Genomic DNA, 16,367 nt, shown 5'->3' with positions numbered 1-16,367 from the left:
ATTTGAGAGGGAAAGGGAGCTCAGAGCACAGCTGATTCAGAACTTTGGGAGCCCCATGAAGAACCCAGGTAACAGAGCCCAGTGGATGCTCCAGCCTCTCCAACAAATGGAACTTGACAAAATAGAGGTGTCCTAACCCAGGAGGTTTTGATTTCTTTATCAATCAGGCTGAAATGGTCCTATCTCTTTTCACAGACCAAGCTGCAATATAAGGTGTTCTGCATTTCCCTCAATCGATTGCTTCATTTGTCATGTGGCTGGCTCCAAGCCAAATCTCTCATTGGCCACCTTGCAGGGGGAGACAAAGCTGTAGTTGGTTCCTAGCCATCTTGACCTTGTTCCAAGCTCTGCGGTAGCTCTGCAAGGACATCTGCAGAAGTGAACATGGAGAAACAGTAAGACCATGGCACACTGCCACGGAGTATACTGTGCACCCAGGGTGACTACAGTGCACGCAGGGCATTTGAGTAGGTAAACTCCTGCAATCTCAGCCTAGCACTGCCTCCCAGGGCTTTCCTTTGAATGCTATGTAGAAAGCATTGAGATCCCACCAAGCAGTTTGTACTGGGATCTGAACTTCAGGACTCTGAACCTGAATAACACTGAACTTTGGGGAATGTTGGATTCAGATCCCAGAGTGGATCTGACCCTTAATATTATTGGTATTACCCTAGTGCCTAGGAACCCCATCCTGAACCAGTGGTGCCAGGTGATGTACAAACAGAGAACAAAAAGCTGGTCCCTGCCCCAAAGACCTTACAATCCTAGAATGCAACTGGGGCCCATCTCTCTGCGTTAATGAACACGAGGGGGGGGGGAGTTAAGACTGTACCATGAATATAAGAGATTACTAGGAACCTGCCCTAGCAAGTCTGTTTCATCTCACTACTGCAAACCTGAATTCACTAACTGTGGGGCAAAGGTTGCTTTTCAATACAGCGAACTTACCACTAGGCACTGTTTTATTTCTACCCATCTCGCTGCATAACAGGGCATGTTCTAAAGCAATAGCTTCAGGATCCTTTTCCTAGCTTGGCCCCAGACTCACCCTGTGTCCTTGGGCAAGTCACAACCTTTCTGTGCTTCAGCTTCTTCATCAGTAAAGTGAGCTGTGACGCTGGCAGGCCAGGTACCAGCTCATGCCAAGCCCCACGGCCTCACTGAACACTGGCAAATGCAGAGCTGGAAACCAGTCCGGTTAGAATAGATAGCAGTGTTAGACTTTCCGGAATGCTTGCAGGATGCTGCATGTATTAATCCAGCTTACAGTATCTGTCTCCCATGGTATAAACTTATATTGAGTATTTGCACTGTAACCCTCTGCACTTGTGTAACTCACCAGACAGGAAGAGAAGCATTACTTAAGGTAACAGAGTAGCAGCCGTGTTAGTCTGTATTCGCAAAAAGAACAGGAGAACTTGTGGCACCTTAGAGACTAACAAGTTTATTTGAGCATAAGCTTTCGTGAGCTACAGCTCACTTCATTGGATGCATTCAGTGGATGAAGTGAGCTGTAGCTCACGAAAGCTTATGCTCAAATAAATTTGTTAGTCTCTAAGGTGCCACAAGTACTCCTTTTCTTTTTACTGAAGGTAAAGTGCTCTTCCTGGACACAAGATGGCCCACTGAAGGCAAACGAGGCACTGTGTATCATCAAAGGACAGGTTTCCGTAGTAGCCGTGTTAGTCTGTTTCAGTAAAAAGAACGAGGAGTCCTTGTGGCACCTTAGACTAACAAATTTATTTGGACAAGATGTCAGCTGTTGGACATGGGCCACATCCACCCTAATTGAACTAGGCTCATTAGCACTGACCTGGCAATGTGGCTGCCCCTTTAGGTTTCAGAAGAACATTTTGTATAGTGAGAAGAGGTTTTTAAAGAACTCCTCACCTTAGCGCACCTAGGCGCTGACTGGGACCCAGAGAACTGGAATGCAAGAAAGGGGGCTCTGTGATTTCTCTTTTTGCTTCTTGATAACCAGTGTGGGGATCAGGGGCACAGTGTGTGACTGGTTGGGGAGTTTAACATCAGTGTCACCTACCAGTCTCAGGAGGATCTACTCTCCTTTTTGCAGCCTGCCCTGACCTTGGCATTTCCAGTGAGGGCTGCCCCAGCACTCTGGGTGACAGTGACTATCTATCACATAATCCAGTTTGCCTGGGTGGCAAGATAAACTGGAGAGCCCAAGGAGACTGTCTGTGACTCCATGGTAAGGCTATTACAGTGCTTTAGTTCACACTTGTTACTAGGTTGGTGAAATCTAATTATAGAACATACCACCAATTTGGGGTGTCTGCCCTGCTTTTTTGACCATCTGCCCTGAGGTTGGCACTCCCAGTCATCAGCCACTCCAGCCAGCATGACATAGGGGTAATGATTAGTTACCAATAATGAATGCTTGTAAAGTGCTTGGAGCTTGTTACATGAAGATGATCAGAAAGTAGATCCAAAACATTTTCAAACAATCACAAGCGTGGGTGTTTGAAAAGGCCCAAACTGGTTACATGTGCAGAGGTGAGACTTTACATTGCTGCTCTTCTGTATTTTGTATTTTGCCATGTACTTGGTCAAACTGGACAGTCTCTACGTAAAAGAATAAATGGACATAAATCAGATGTCAAGAATTATAATAATCAAAAACCAGTGGGAGAACACTTCAATCTCTCTGGTCACCCCATTACAGACCTAAAAGTGGCAATTCTTCAACAAGAAAAAATTCAAAAACAGACTCCACTGAGAGACTGCTGAAGTGGAATTAATTTGCAAACTGGATACAATTAACTTAGGCTTGAATAGAGACTGGGAGTGGATGGGTCATTACACAAAGTAAAACTATTTCCCCATGTTTATTCCCCCCCCCCCACTGTTCCTCAGACGTCCTTGTCAACTGCTGGAAATGGCCCACCTTGATTATCACTACAAAAAGACACCCCCCCCCGCTCTTCTGCTGGTAATAGCTCACCTTAAGTCATCACTCTGGTTACAGTGTGTATGGTAACACCCATTGTTTCACGTTCTCTATGTATATAAATCTCCCCACTGTATTTTCCACTGAATGCATCCGATGAAGTGAGCTGTAGCTCACGAAAGCTTATGCTCAAATAAATTTGTTAGTCTCTAAGGTGCCACAAGTACTCCTTTTCTTTTTGCGAATACAGACCAACACGGCTGCTACTCTGAAACCCGTATTTTATAGTTGTTTAAAAGGTCAGGATAATAATAACCTGATGATGTTTCCTATTAACTCACTAATAACCAGGTCCTGGCTTAAAACTCCTTAGGTTCCAGCCTCAGAGCTCAATTGTTAGATACGCTCTGTCCTCTGAATACATTCAGGCTATGACACGCTCGCTGCTTTGTAAACAGGAAGCACGTCGAGTTGTTCAATTATGCTGTAGTTAAAACCACAACTAAAATGGGCCTCATGCTGCCTGGTTTATAAAAAGCATCAGACCCCTTCACCATAATCGTATGAATGTGGGTGGGCACAGATAGGTGCCCTCTGGAATTTAAACCCCAGCTGTGTACAGGGAAGGACACAGACACCAACAGACTACAGACTCTGGGAGTTCTTGTCTTACTGTACCTCAGCGATCTCCACCTTCCTCTCCCATATCTTAATATTGTTTTCCAGGTCATAGATGGCCATCTTCTGATTGACGTACTTCACCACTGGGGGCACTCTATAATCTGAGAGCTGCTGCAGCAGCTGCTTATTCACACCCTTTGCTTTGGTTCGTTCCTGAGAGAGGAAAAGGATCCAGGGCAGGTAGATTAGGCGGGACATTGCTTTCTGCAAAGCGGCAATTTGGAAAAAAAAAAATCCATCCCCCTAAAACTGAAGGTCAAGCGATTAAGCTGTGCAGAATGCAGCTGCTCTTAGCATTTCGGTTTCCTGTCTGCCAGGGGCACTCCGGAGCTGCTTGAACTCAGTGGGCAACTCCCTGGTGCTACAGCCTGGGACAGTGGAGTGGCACAAAACACAGCTGGGGCCCTCCTTCGTGCCTTCCTTGGAGGGGGAAGGGCATTGCCTCTAAAAAGAGGAAGGATATTAAATGCAGGAAGCTATACCAAAGCTGGGTGCCTAAAGTTAAGGTCCAAACTCCATCCTTCAGCACCTAAAGTGAACTGGTTTCCACAGCACCACTAAATCCTGCTGACTTCAATCGAAGCTGCAGGTACACAGCCTTTTGGGTACCAGGGCACTTGCTTGCAGGTGCCTGCATGTAAAGTTCACAGCATAACTTTAGGCACCCCAGCTTCTAGTATTACAATTAAATGTATTGTAATGTTGAAATATTCCTTTGCTAATTACATACGTAATAGACAATTTATGATAATATTATGATCATCTCTTATTTGTATGGGGTCGTGTCTAGGAGCCCTAATTGGAGATCAGGCCCCATTGTGCTAGGCGCTGTACAAGCCCAGCGCAAAAAGACAGTCTCTGTCTTAAAGAGCTTCCGATCTAAGTATGTGGGCAAGTTAACAGGGCTTTGAGAATCTTCATTCCTTCATCTCCTGACTTGCGTGTCTTAAAGTCCCTCCCAACTGCTGCCGGAATGAAATTACTCTCATTGCTACGCCAGTAAAGGGCAGTTTACAAAGAGCCGTGGCGCCAGATTGTGATCCCATCAGTATAACTCAAGAGTAACTCCGCTGAGGTCGATAGAGTTACCAATAGCACAAAACAAGCATGTGAGCGGAACTGGATCGACTGACTTGAATGGCATTACTCCAGCCTTATGCCCGTAGAACTGGGATCAAAATTTGGGTGTAATTCAGTACCATCCTCACTTACTAGTCTATGCAGTAATCCAGTGTTAGAAAATCTTAAAAGAAATGGTCTCATAACATGAAATTTCTGGATTAAAAAAACAAGTAAACCCACAATCCCTGTGTTGATTATTTCTGATGTTCCTACTACCTCCTCCACCAGGATGGTTTCCCTTTCCATCTTCTCCAGTGCCTCCTTCCTCTGGGAGATATCCTTCATCAGGCGGGTGGATGCTGCGGTGGCGTTCTGCAGCTTTCTCTGAAACAGCACAATGCGGTAAAGTCAGCAAGCCCAAAGGAGGGGAAGAAGGAGGGCAATGGCTCATCGGTGAACACGTAAAGCTAGAGTCCCTTTACTCACTACACCAAGGCTCTCAACAAGCTTTATCTGTGGCTGGTCTTCTGGGACTCTGCTCCCTACTCCTGTTCATCGTAGAATGCATCGATCAACGTGGCTTCTCATTTCTGAGTTTCCCTTGTAGATGGCAGCCTCAGGATCTAGCCTTTGTTTCACACAGTCGAGCATGGTGTTACTTGGTAGCCAACACATCATCAAGGAGCGGTGAGGCAGAGTGGGGCCCATGTTCTAATATTGCGAGAGGTAGAGCTACTGCTCCCCTGCCTTTCCCAGTGTAGTTTAACAATAACTCGGGGGAAGATTTCCAAAGGAGTAAAGCATCCAGAGCCCTGACTGTCAGTGGGAGTTGCTCATGCCTGTGAAAATCTCCCCCTTGGTTTATAAGGTAGGTAGCCATACCCCGGGATCCTAAAATATGCAATGGACTGACAAGTTCTTCATTTTTCCTCCCACAGAGGTGCAGCCAGCTCTGGGGTGGAATGCAGTAACCCTGCTGGAGGCAGGAGTGGAGGGCAAGCCAAAGGCGTTCTAGAAATGCCTACAGTGTTATTTTGACCAGGATACTATGCCCAATATCCCAACTTCTGCAAAAACTGCCATGGGATGGACCTTTAATGACCTCATCTCTCTTTTTTATATTACAGCTGAGAGACAGAATCTGTGGCAGCATAGTTGCCCCAACACTAGTACTGACTCAGAGGGGAGGATTCCACCTAGTGAGTCACCTGCACCACCTGCAGCACCACCTGGATTTTTTCTTGAAGATCACCCATCCAAGGACTGGGTAGTCTTAACCCTACATAACTGACGAGATCACAGCTGCAAGGATACACGAAAGTCTCTAGGTAGGTCAGTGCTAAGGTTACTGCTTAGTGCCCTGTGGGACAAAATAACCACACTGCAATGTTTGCAGCTTTGCACCATCACATGTGGATGCCACAAAACACACATCAGAAGGATGTATCAGAACAAACCCTAACAGCCACAGCAAATGTAGGGATCTTTATAGGCAGGCAGATCCATCAACAAAGGAATGGTTCCAAAAATTCCAGGGCAGGTGCCAACTCCCAGCCCCCACCTGCTGGAATGTATATCGTAGGCAAGTCAGGCAGCTGTTAAGCAGGAATACAAATGCCTCTGATTGAAAGAGATGTCCTGGAAATAGAGAGAGAGAGACAGTGTTAAGCACCCCCCCTCCCTCTCTTACCCTGCAGGAGATAAAGAGAAAAAGAGAATCCAGGTGCCATGGGCTTGACTCACTTTGTAGGAATTGAAGATTTGAAGAGTGTTTCCCACTGTCAATTTTAGCTGTAGCAGGTCCCGGTTCCTCTCATCAATCTTCTCTAGAAACTGAGCGTTCTCAATCTTCAGCTGCTGGAAATCAACCTCATGGAGTGCCTCGCCCATCTCTTCCTTCTGTAAGCCAGCAAAGACACAGAGGCTGATAATAGAATCATAGAATCTCAGGGTTGGAAGGGACCTCAGAAGGTCATCTAGTCCAACCCCCTGCTCAAAGCAGGACCAATCCCTGGTCTGAGGCTAAATGCCACATAATAAGGTGTTGCTCTGTCGGGACAGCAAGCGGAGCGGGGTGGGGCGAGGCAGGGCGGGTCCTAAAAGCTGGAATCTTCAACCAACCTGGCTAGGCTGCTAACTCAGGACATGGGGAGGAGTAGTGGACACAACCTGCTGCTTCCTTCCGAATCTGGGTTGCCGTTCAGTGGATCCATGCAATGCCTGAACCCAGCACCACTGGCTGTGATCCTGCAACACCCACACTACCCCTTCCATGAGGGGCTGCAAAGATCCACCCAAGATCTCCTCCACAGCACAAAAAGGGTGCAAATTCCCACTCTGCAGGAGCTCGGCTGCGGTCACCCTGCACAATCTTCTCATGGGTTTTAAGCTGCTTTGGGGCCTGCCTCGAGCATATAAGGTGCTCTAGGTTGCGGCCTTTTCTCAATAAACTCCGAGATGACTAAAATCTCTCCCAAACCCAGGAATTAAGATTAGAAGCAGAGAAAATACACAGAAACATTCGACTCCCCGGTCGGGGTGAGCCCCTGAAATCTACCTGCCTCATCTTCAAAGGGCTGCAGCGTCCCTGGTTCTCTTCAGTCTTTACCCACCTGCTTGAGCTGCAGCTGCAACTTTTTCTTCTGCACTTTGAGAGAATCATTTTTCAAACGCAATTTTTCTTTCATTGAATCCTAAAAAAGACACCGGAATATACTGTCACGGTCCCTGCTCTCTCTCCGTCATTGGTGCAGCGGGACCCAACAGGAGAGAGCCCCCGGGTTCCACTTATCGTTCCGTCTTATCGGGACGCTCCCATTCTTCCAAGCCACGGTGTGACTTTCATGACACTTTATCACTGGCCAGAGAAGGAGGGGAGGCAGCATCCCCACAAGGCTCTTGTTCATGCCCCTCTATATAAATCAATCAGTAAGAAATGCTCTGACAGCAACCGGGACAGCACCTTGCGCCAAATCCCACCTACATCAGCCGGGCAACTCCTCCAACCTCCACTAGGCTGTGCATAGGTGAGCCATGCAGTCATTCATGTGCCAAAGCTCCTGTGTCGTAGCTGGAGGACAGGTCATTGGTAAGCCACCGAGCTGGCTCCTAATGCACTACTGCAGGGGTCGGCAAGCCTTCAGAAGCGGTGCGCCGAGTCTTCATTTATTCACTCTAACTGAAGGGTTCGCGTGCCAGTAATACATGTTAATGTTTTTTAGAAGGTCCCTTTCTATAAGTCTATATTTTCTATAACTAAACTATTGTCGTATGTAAAGTAAACAAGGTTTTCAAAATATTTAAGAAGCTTCATTTAAAATTAAATTAAAATGCTGATCTCACGCCGCCGGCCCGCTCAGCCCACTGCCAGCCTGGGGGTCCGTTCACCTAGGCGGGCAGCGGGCTGAGTGGGGCCTGCGGCTGGGACCCTGGCTGGCAAGGGGCCGGCAGCCAGAACCCCAGACTGGCAGTGGGCTGAGCGGGGCTGGCGGCTGGGACCCCAGACCGGCAGTGGGCTGAGCAGCTCAGCCCGCTGCTGGTCTGGGTTCAGTCTGCTGGCTCCTGCCAGTCAGAGTTCCAGCTGCTGGCCCCGCTCAGCCCGCTGCCAGTCTGGGATCCCGGCCCTGCTCACATAGAGTGGGTACCTACCTTTTCCCTAGTTCTAGCCCATTCTCTTCCTCTCCGCACTGAGCTGAGGGTGGGTGTGTGCTGAGCACAGGGCTGGGGGTGAAGGAGCAGGCTGGGGGTTGGGGTGCAGGGTCTGGTCAGGAGCTAGAATGAGGGAGGGGGGTCAGGGTTGGGGTTTGGGTGTGGAGTGCTTACCTGGGCAGCTCCCATTTGGTGTGAGGGGTGCAGGTGGGAATGTGTGGGGGGGGGTAGGGGGAGGTGTAGGAGCTCCCGTTTGGTGCTCAGGGTGGGGGTGGGAATGTGGGAGGTGCAAGAGTCAGGACATGGGGTGTGAGGGGGCTGGGTATGTGTGGGGGGTGCAGGAGTCAGGGCTGGGGGCATGTGAGGGGGTGCAGGAGTCAAGGCATGGGGTGTGGGGAGGCTGGGTATGTGTGGGGGGTACTGGAGTCAGGGCTTGGGTCATAGAGGGTGCAGGGGTCAGGGCAGGAGGCTGGGGTGTGTGGGGGGTGCAGGGATCAGGGCAGAAGGCTGGGTGTGTGTGTGAGGGGGGTGCAGGGTTCAGGGCCAGGGTCTGGGGTGTGTGTGTGGGGGTATAAGGGTCAGGGCAGAGGGCTGGGGGTGTGGGCTGGGGTCGTGGGGGTGCTCCCAGCCCCCTGCCCAGAGTGGCTCACGGCAGAGGGCTTGAGGGGATATGCCCTGATTCCACCCCCCTTCCCCAAGGCCCCGTCCCCACCTCTTCTCCGCCTCCTCCCTGGAGCAGCAAGCGCGCTGCGACTCTGCTTCTCCCCCTCCCTGGAAAGGGCCATCAGCTGATCGGTGGCAGGGAGGGAGGGAGAGGAGGAGGGACAGGAACCAAGCCTGCTGGGGGAAGAGGCAGGGGAGGGGGAACTTGCCTGCCCTGCAGCAGCAGCCGGCAGGACCAAGCTTCTTCACCCTGCCCTGGGGGCGGAGAAGAGCGGGCCGGGGCGGGCAGGATTTTTAATGGCACGCTGCTGCCTGCCGGGGTCCCGGCCTGCGTCTGGCAGCGGGCTGAACGGGGCCTGTGGCTGGGACCTGGCAGGCAGCAACGTACCATTAAAAACCGGCTCGCGTGCCGCCTTTGACACACGTGCCATAGGTTGCCGACCCCTGCACTACTGTAACAGTGAATTGTTTTACCTACGAAAGCTTATGCCCAAATAAATCTGTTAGTCCTTAAGGTGCCACCAGACTCCTTGTTGTTTTTAATGTAAAGCGAGATATCCAAACAGACTTGCCAAGGTAGGTCTACCTATGGCCCAAAATGTGGGAGAGATTACTCATGGATCAGGATTTTGTCTAAACTATTTAGCCTGGTATATAATAAATGTATAAATACACAACTCTGAACTAACCCTGTAGTGGTTCTTCTCCTCAAGGTATCTCAGCACCTTCTCAGAAGCTGTGACACTCCCTTTCTTCTTGAATATCGTTTGGATAATGTCTTTGTTAAAGTTGCACATGGCTTTCTTAATATCAGCCCACCGAATAGCTGCTTCTTCCATGACAGCCTGTAGAATGGAAGTAACATTATATTAAAGAGATGTCCTCTCCCATTCATTTTTTGGGCCTTGGGGTGGAGAACAACATATAGGAATGGTGGGACAAGTTCTCTGTTGGCATAAATCCATTGACATCAGTGAATTTTGCCCTATTTGCCCTGTGGCAGTGATGTTTTGGTAATAATATCAATCTCTCATTCACTGAAGAACAAGAAAAGCAAAACATCTATCGTAGTTGAGTTTCAAGATTAATCAGTTCTGCCTTGACTTGCAAATATCTCCAGATCTACCATGTCTGAAGGAATGGTTGTGTTCAAAACACCATTTTTGATTAGAACATATGGATGTTCATGATGATACAGTTAAGTTCTAACCATTTAGCCTAATCAAAGGGCTTCTATTTCACTCTCCCAACACAGAAGTGGGTGGGAGGAAAGAAAAGAAAGATGCCTTTATAGTATAGAAGAAACTCTTCAAAATTGATTTGTGTTGATGTTCTGGATTAGGAATCCAGATAGCATTGCCATTTGAAGATCTCTTTGCAATTTTTAGGAACCTCAAAAACCAAACCCTTGTTGGGTGAAGGGGCATATGGGGCAGATCTAACACTCACGGTGCTGTATCAAGCAAACCTGCCTACTCAGTTAAGCAAAGGTGATTCTTTAAAATCCCAACATTTCCTTCCTGAACTACAAGGTGTAGCAAGTAAGCAACTCCTGGCATAGATGCTGAGATGAATTTCAGTTATGCCACTGTAAAAATCAGAGTATCTGCATTGATTTAAATGGTGTTACTCTGGTATCACATCAGTGTGAAATCAAAAAAAAAAAGATGAACATGGGGGTGTAGGGTGTTCCCCCGAGCTACAGAGCATCTCACTCACTACACTAGGGATTCTACAGCTCATGGAAGGCTGTACCTGGTAGTTTTGTATAATCCGTTCAGAATCCCCTTTGGTCTTCTGAATTTCTTCCTTCATCTCATCCAGCTCCCGCTGCGCTAGATCATTCTTCTGTTGCACTGTCAGGCCTATAAAACGATCTGCTGCAGCGCGGGATTTAGATTTACGTCTGGGACGTGTCTGCAATCCAGAGAAACAAAGAACTGAAGGAGCAAGTAGATAGCAACAGGACCCATTCAAAGTGGTCGCCATTAAAAAGTCAATGTTTGCCAACGGTTACTGTATTTTCCCTGTACTTAGAATAGGAAATAACCACAGAGACTGTGAGGGATCTGTAGACACATGATGGGCCTGATTCTCATTTACACTTAGGGTATGTCTTCACTGCAGGCACTTACCCACATATTGCTCCAACTCCCTTCCTATACACACACAAAACTCTCTTACCCAAGTTGGGTGGTGCTTTCAACCTGGGCTAGTAGGCTAAAGTTTGAGCGAGGCTTTCAAGTGAGCAGGTAATGCACCCACTTGGAAGTGATGATGCAAACTAAATCCCTCTGGTGCTGATACTCCTTCAATGTCTTCCCACAGTTCCCCCCGGGTATCCAGAAGAACAGACAAGTTCTCCCCCAATTCACTGGGAAAGACTCACAGTGCAGCTCAGTGCTCTGCAGCACAAAGACCCATGGGATGTGCCCCCAGAAGACCCAGCAACATACAGATGGGTGCAGAGCAAGTGAGGACCCAGTAACTCAGGCAGGGCTCTGCAGTGTGACTGCTCAGCCCCGGGATACCCTAACCCATCTGCCAATCATCTGAGTTAACTCTGCATTGAAGCCAGACCCACAGTGGCAGCATAAAGGGGCCTTAAAAAGGGTGTAAATTAGCAATATAAAGTGGCTTTAGTGTAACTGTGAATCAGGCTTGTAGATTGTTTAGTAGTTGTATCCATTTGTAGCAGCCCCTTTTGGGCTGTTCGGATTGCTATTTAAACTCCACTCCATATGGGAGGTGCCAAAGAGGCTACCCCAGTCTCAGCTTGAGGCTTGGAGACAGTGCAATATGGTACCATGAAGGAAACCAGAGTGAGGAGTGCCTACAGAGGTCCCACTCCTTGAGCAACTGCTGAGAAGGTGAAACTCAAACTCAGGGGCTGCCCAGCTCATTGATCACAGGCCACAGTGGCAAGGAACCAGAAATTAAGTAAAGTGCTAGCTGGAGCAGAAGAGGGAGAGTCTGGGAGATGTGGGTCCTGTCACAGATTTGATGTGTGGCCTCAGACAAGTCTCTTAATCTTGTTGTGCCTCAGTTTCCTGATTTGTGAAATGTGGAAAAACCTACCTTACAGAAATTCATTAGTGCTTATAAAGTACTTTCAGATCTCTGGCAGGTGCCGTGAAGGGCAAAGTGTTATCGTATAAGACAGAGATGGCCAACCTGAGCCTGAGAAGGAGCCAGAATTTACCAATGTACATTGCCAAAGAGCCACAGTAATACGTCAGCAGGCCCCATCAGCTCCCCCGCTCCCAGTGTCTCCCACTCACCAGCAGCCCCGCCGATCAGCGCCAGCGCCTCCCACTTCCTCCCCACACCTCCCGATCAGCTGTTTCGTGGTGTGCAGGAGGCTCTGGGGGGAGGGAGAAGAGCGAGGGCATGGCAGGCTCAGGGGAGGGGGCAGGAAGGGGTGGTGTGGGGGCAGGGCCTGTGGCAGAGCCAGAGGTTGAGCAGTGAGCGCCTCCCAGCACACTGGAAAGTTGGCACCTGTAGCTCCAACCCCGGAGTTGGTGCCTATACAAGGAGCCGCATATTAACTTCTGAAGAGCCGCATGGGGCTCTGGAGCCCCAGGTTGGCCACCCTGGTATAAGAGAAAAGAATAGCGTCTCTGGGGTGAATGATAAACTGAAAACTGGATTGGTCAGCTGCAGCAAGGAACAGCGCAAACCCTGATGCTTGCTAAAGCAACGGCATCTCACCTCAAATATGTAGTTAATTTCCTTCTAAGACATCCAAGCACTCTGGCTGTAGGGTAGAGATGTTGCATGGGAAACATCACTTATCCGATGAAGTGAGCTGTAGCTCACGAAAGCTTACGCTCAAATAAATTTGTTAGTCTCTAAGGTGCCACAAGTCCTCCTTTTCTTTTTGTGAATACAGATTAACACGGCTGCTACTCTGAAACCTATCACATTCCTGCTCCACTCGCTTCTTTTCCAGTATTCCAGGGTACATTTCAAACTGGATGAAATGCAAAGGGAAGCCCATTGGATGTGTTTATCGGTGACTGCTCCCCTTGTACCTCTTCTCACGCAAGCATTAAATGAGAATCGCAGCAAGAGGGAGGCGGCTGGATAATCAGAGTCATGTTGACAGGCAGACCCAGAAATACTGCATTGGAAACACGAACGCTGTCGCTCTGTACCGTACCTGCCCCATGTCCAGTGAGGAGCTGTGTACATTTGGCAACAAATGGCTGACCAGATCCTTTGGCTCCATCTTATTGTAGTATTTTTCAAACATTTCTGTCTCGACTTTGAGAATGGAGAGGGCATGACTGCAAGGAGATGGAGATCGGAATGAGCAAGCTCTGACTTTCAGGTATAAGAGATGATAGAGCATATGGTCAGTGTATGAAACCAGAGGGGAAACATAAGGCTCATAGTGGTGAAAATTTTAGGTGGGGCACCATAAACATCCATAGATGCACACAAATTACTTGACGCTCCTCTTGATGCAATAGTGGGGTAAATGAAAGAATCAGGCCCATGCTCATTAAAGTCCCAATCCTGTTCAAACTGAAATCCCTGGGAGGTTTGCTATGGATGTCAATGGGAACTCAGGCTCTAGGGGAAGGGGACTTTGAAAGCACCCCTTCAAATCTTCTGTTGGGGCAGCTGGGGCTGATCTTTCATGTACAGGGATCCCTGCTGGTAGTCCTGATCCCATTAAGGAGTTCCCGACTGGAACAAGCAGCACCCCACTGTGGAGCTGTCCCCAGCTAGTAAATCAGCAGTTGTGAGTGACACACACAATCAGGATGTAGATAAAGTAACTTTACTCTGATCTTATTTTCTCATGTTTCTGATTGGGGCCAACCCAAGAACTGCCCTTGGGCTCTTGTCAATTATCAGAAAACCCACCAGACTTAAAAGCTTTCTGATTGCATACAAGGCTCACACCTTTCTGAGGGGGCCGTGCTGACACCACAAAATTAACCACCCAGTAAGCCCCAAGCCCGATGTGATCCATGACTTTCGTACAGCTCCACCCACCCACATCCCTGGTACATTTTCTCTCTGTTATATTTGCTCCATCATTTTATTTCCAGCAACGGACAGATGGAATCATCTACTGGGAACTCATTATAAAGGGAAGAAAATGTTTAGCAAATGGTTCCTGAACAGTCTGGAATGATGGACCTTGCTCACAAATGCACACAAGATGCCTCCTTTACTATCAAATACATCACAATGCTTCACCCTTCATCAGGGGGACAGGCACCAAAAGGCAGATGGGTGGAAGCAGCTTCAAGCCTTGCACTAATCTACATGGAAAACATAACCCCAATCCCGCTTTCTTGTCAGGGATGGAGGGCATTAAACCCAAGCCAAGCCTCGCCAATATGTACAGACTGAGAGGGAAGGAGAGCATGTTATAATCCAGCTTTCTTGTGTATAGAGGATGGGGTTTTCAAACAGTCCTGTATATAAGGGCCATAGGGAAGGTACTGCTTCAGCATGCCCTGATTACAAAGACAGCGGAGATTATATCCAAGTACCACCACCCTCCGTGAAGTGGGGGGGTGCTATGCCCAGCCCCCCATGTGGGATTGGGGCATTATGGACCCTCCATGGAGGGGGGGGGTGCTGTGCCCAGCCCCCCATATGGGATCGGGACATTATGGACCCTCCATGGAGTGGGGGTGCTGTGCCCAGCCCCCCATGTGGGATCGGGGCATTATGGACCCTCCATGGAGTGGGGGGGTGCTGTGCCCAGCCCCCCATATGGGATCGGGACATTATGGACCCTCCATGGAGGGGGGGGTGCTGTGCCCAGCCCCCCATATGGGATCGGGACATTATGGACCCTCCATGGAGTGGGGGTGCTGTGCCCAGCCCCCCATGTGGGATCGGGGCATTATGGACCCTCCATGGAGTGGGGGGGGGGTGCTGTGCCCAGCCCCCCATGTGGGATCGGGGCATTATGGACCCCCACGAGAGCTGGGGGCTCTGTGCCCAGCCCCCTCCCGTACCTGGTCTCCTGCACCAGGGCCTGCAGCTGGGGCAGGGGCAGGGCTGCGAGCTCCAGGGACTCCGCGGTGCGGACGCTCCCCGAGTCCTCGTCCGCCATCGCTCCCCGGGGTTACCATGGCAGCGGGAGGCGGCGGCCTTGCTGCCTCCGTGCCCCCCCCCGAGTCCTGCTCCCCCCGCCCGCAGCCTTGCTGCCCCCTCCCCGGCTCCCCCCGCCCCCCCCCGCGGCCGGCTGCTGCCCCCGTGCCCCCCCCCGCCCTGCTGATACCCCCGAGGCCTGCTCCCCCCCAGCCTTGCTGCCCCCCTCCTGGCTCCCCCCGCCCCCCCCTTTGCCCCCCCCGCGGCCGGCTGCTACCCCTGTGCCCCCCCCGCCCTGCTTCTCCCTGTGCCCTCCTGAGTCCTGCTCCCCCCGCCCGCAGCCTTGCTGCCCCCTCCCCGGGTCCCCCCTCCCCCTGCCCCCCCCCCGCGGCCGGCTGCTGCCCCCGTGCCCCCCCCGCCCCGCTTCTCCCTGTGCCCTCCTGAGTCCTGATACCCCCGAGGCCTGCTCCCCCCCAGCCTTGCTGCCCCCCTCCTGGCTCCCCCCTCCCCCCCAGCCTTGCTGCCCCCTCCCAGCTCCCCCCTCCCCCCCCGCCCCGCTTCTCCCTGTGCCCTCCTGAGTCCTGATACCCCCGAGGCCTGCTCCCCCCCCAGCCTTGCTGCCCCCCTCCTGGCTCCCCCCGCCCCCCCTTTGCCCCCCCCCGCGGCCGGCTGCTACCCCTGTGCCCCCCCCGCCCTGCTTCTCCCTGTGCCCTCCTGAGTCCTGCTCCCCCCGCCCGCAGCCCTGCTGCCCCCTGCCCTCCCCAGCAGGCTGATTAATGCCGTCTCTGGAGGGTATGAGGAAGCTGAAAGGTCTTTCTGGAACACAAGGTGTGCAGGGGAAATGCAAAATCTTTCCCCCCCCCCGAAACCCACCTTTACACGCCCTGGCGAGAGACCCTTTGTATGCTAACCCCCTTCTGGAAATTCCGGTTCAAAGACCCCAGATGTGTATCAAAAGGGAACTGAGCATGTTACCAGAGTGCTTGTTTGGAGCTGATCCACCAGGGTGAGGTATGAAAGACGGCATTTGCTCAAGTCCATGTGAGGATGAACTCTGGCACGCTTAGAAGCATGCATGGGGTTCCTGCCATAACTATAAAGGGAAGGCTAGCCACCTTTCTGTATATTCAGTGCGATAAAATCCCTCGCATAATGACAGGTTTCAGAGTAGCAGTCCTACTGACTAACCTACAAAGTATTAGTCTGTATTCGCAAAAAGAAAAGGAGGACTTGTGGCACCTTAGAGACTAACAGATTTATTTGAACATAAGCTTTCGTGAGCTACAGCTCACTTCTGTAGCTCACGAAAGCTTATGCTCAAATAAATTTGTTAGTCTCTAAG

General features: G+C 50.4%; 1 protein-coding gene across 5 annotated transcripts; it reads right to left on the bottom strand.

Annotated features, from left to right (window-relative positions):
• Positions 1-160: 160 nt before the first annotated feature.
• CCDC113 (coiled-coil domain containing 113) lies at positions 161-15,095 on the bottom strand. Of its 5 annotated transcripts, none has more exons than XM_043494737.1 (9): positions 14,950-15,083; positions 13,125-13,251; positions 10,718-10,879; positions 9,652-9,807; positions 7,264-7,344; positions 6,395-6,550; positions 4,928-5,035; positions 3,587-3,742; positions 161-288 (listed from the first exon to the last, which is right to left on the bottom strand). In XM_043494737.1, the coding sequence occupies exons 1-9, from the start codon at positions 15,045-15,047 to the stop codon at positions 250-252; spliced, it is 1,083 nt and encodes a 360-aa protein (XP_043350672.1). In that variant the 5' UTR covers positions 15,048-15,083; the 3' UTR covers positions 161-249. The 5 variants fall into 5 exon arrangements, 4 of the variants coding, with proteins under 4 accessions (XP_043350672.1, XP_038224816.1, XP_043350670.1 ...); XM_038368888.2 differs by having other exon boundaries at positions 236-370; positions 14,950-15,095; XM_043494735.1 differs by lacking the exon at positions 161-288 and adding an exon at positions 1,520-1,687.
• Positions 15,096-16,367: the final 1,272 nt, after the last annotated feature.

This window comes from Dermochelys coriacea, chromosome 12 (assembly GCF_009764565.3).
Source record: "Dermochelys coriacea isolate rDerCor1 chromosome 12, rDerCor1.pri.v4, whole genome shotgun sequence".
Lineage (NCBI taxonomy): Eukaryota > Metazoa > Chordata > Testudines > Dermochelyidae > Dermochelys > Dermochelys coriacea.
This window is presented reverse-complemented; position numbering and strand designations above follow the sequence as displayed.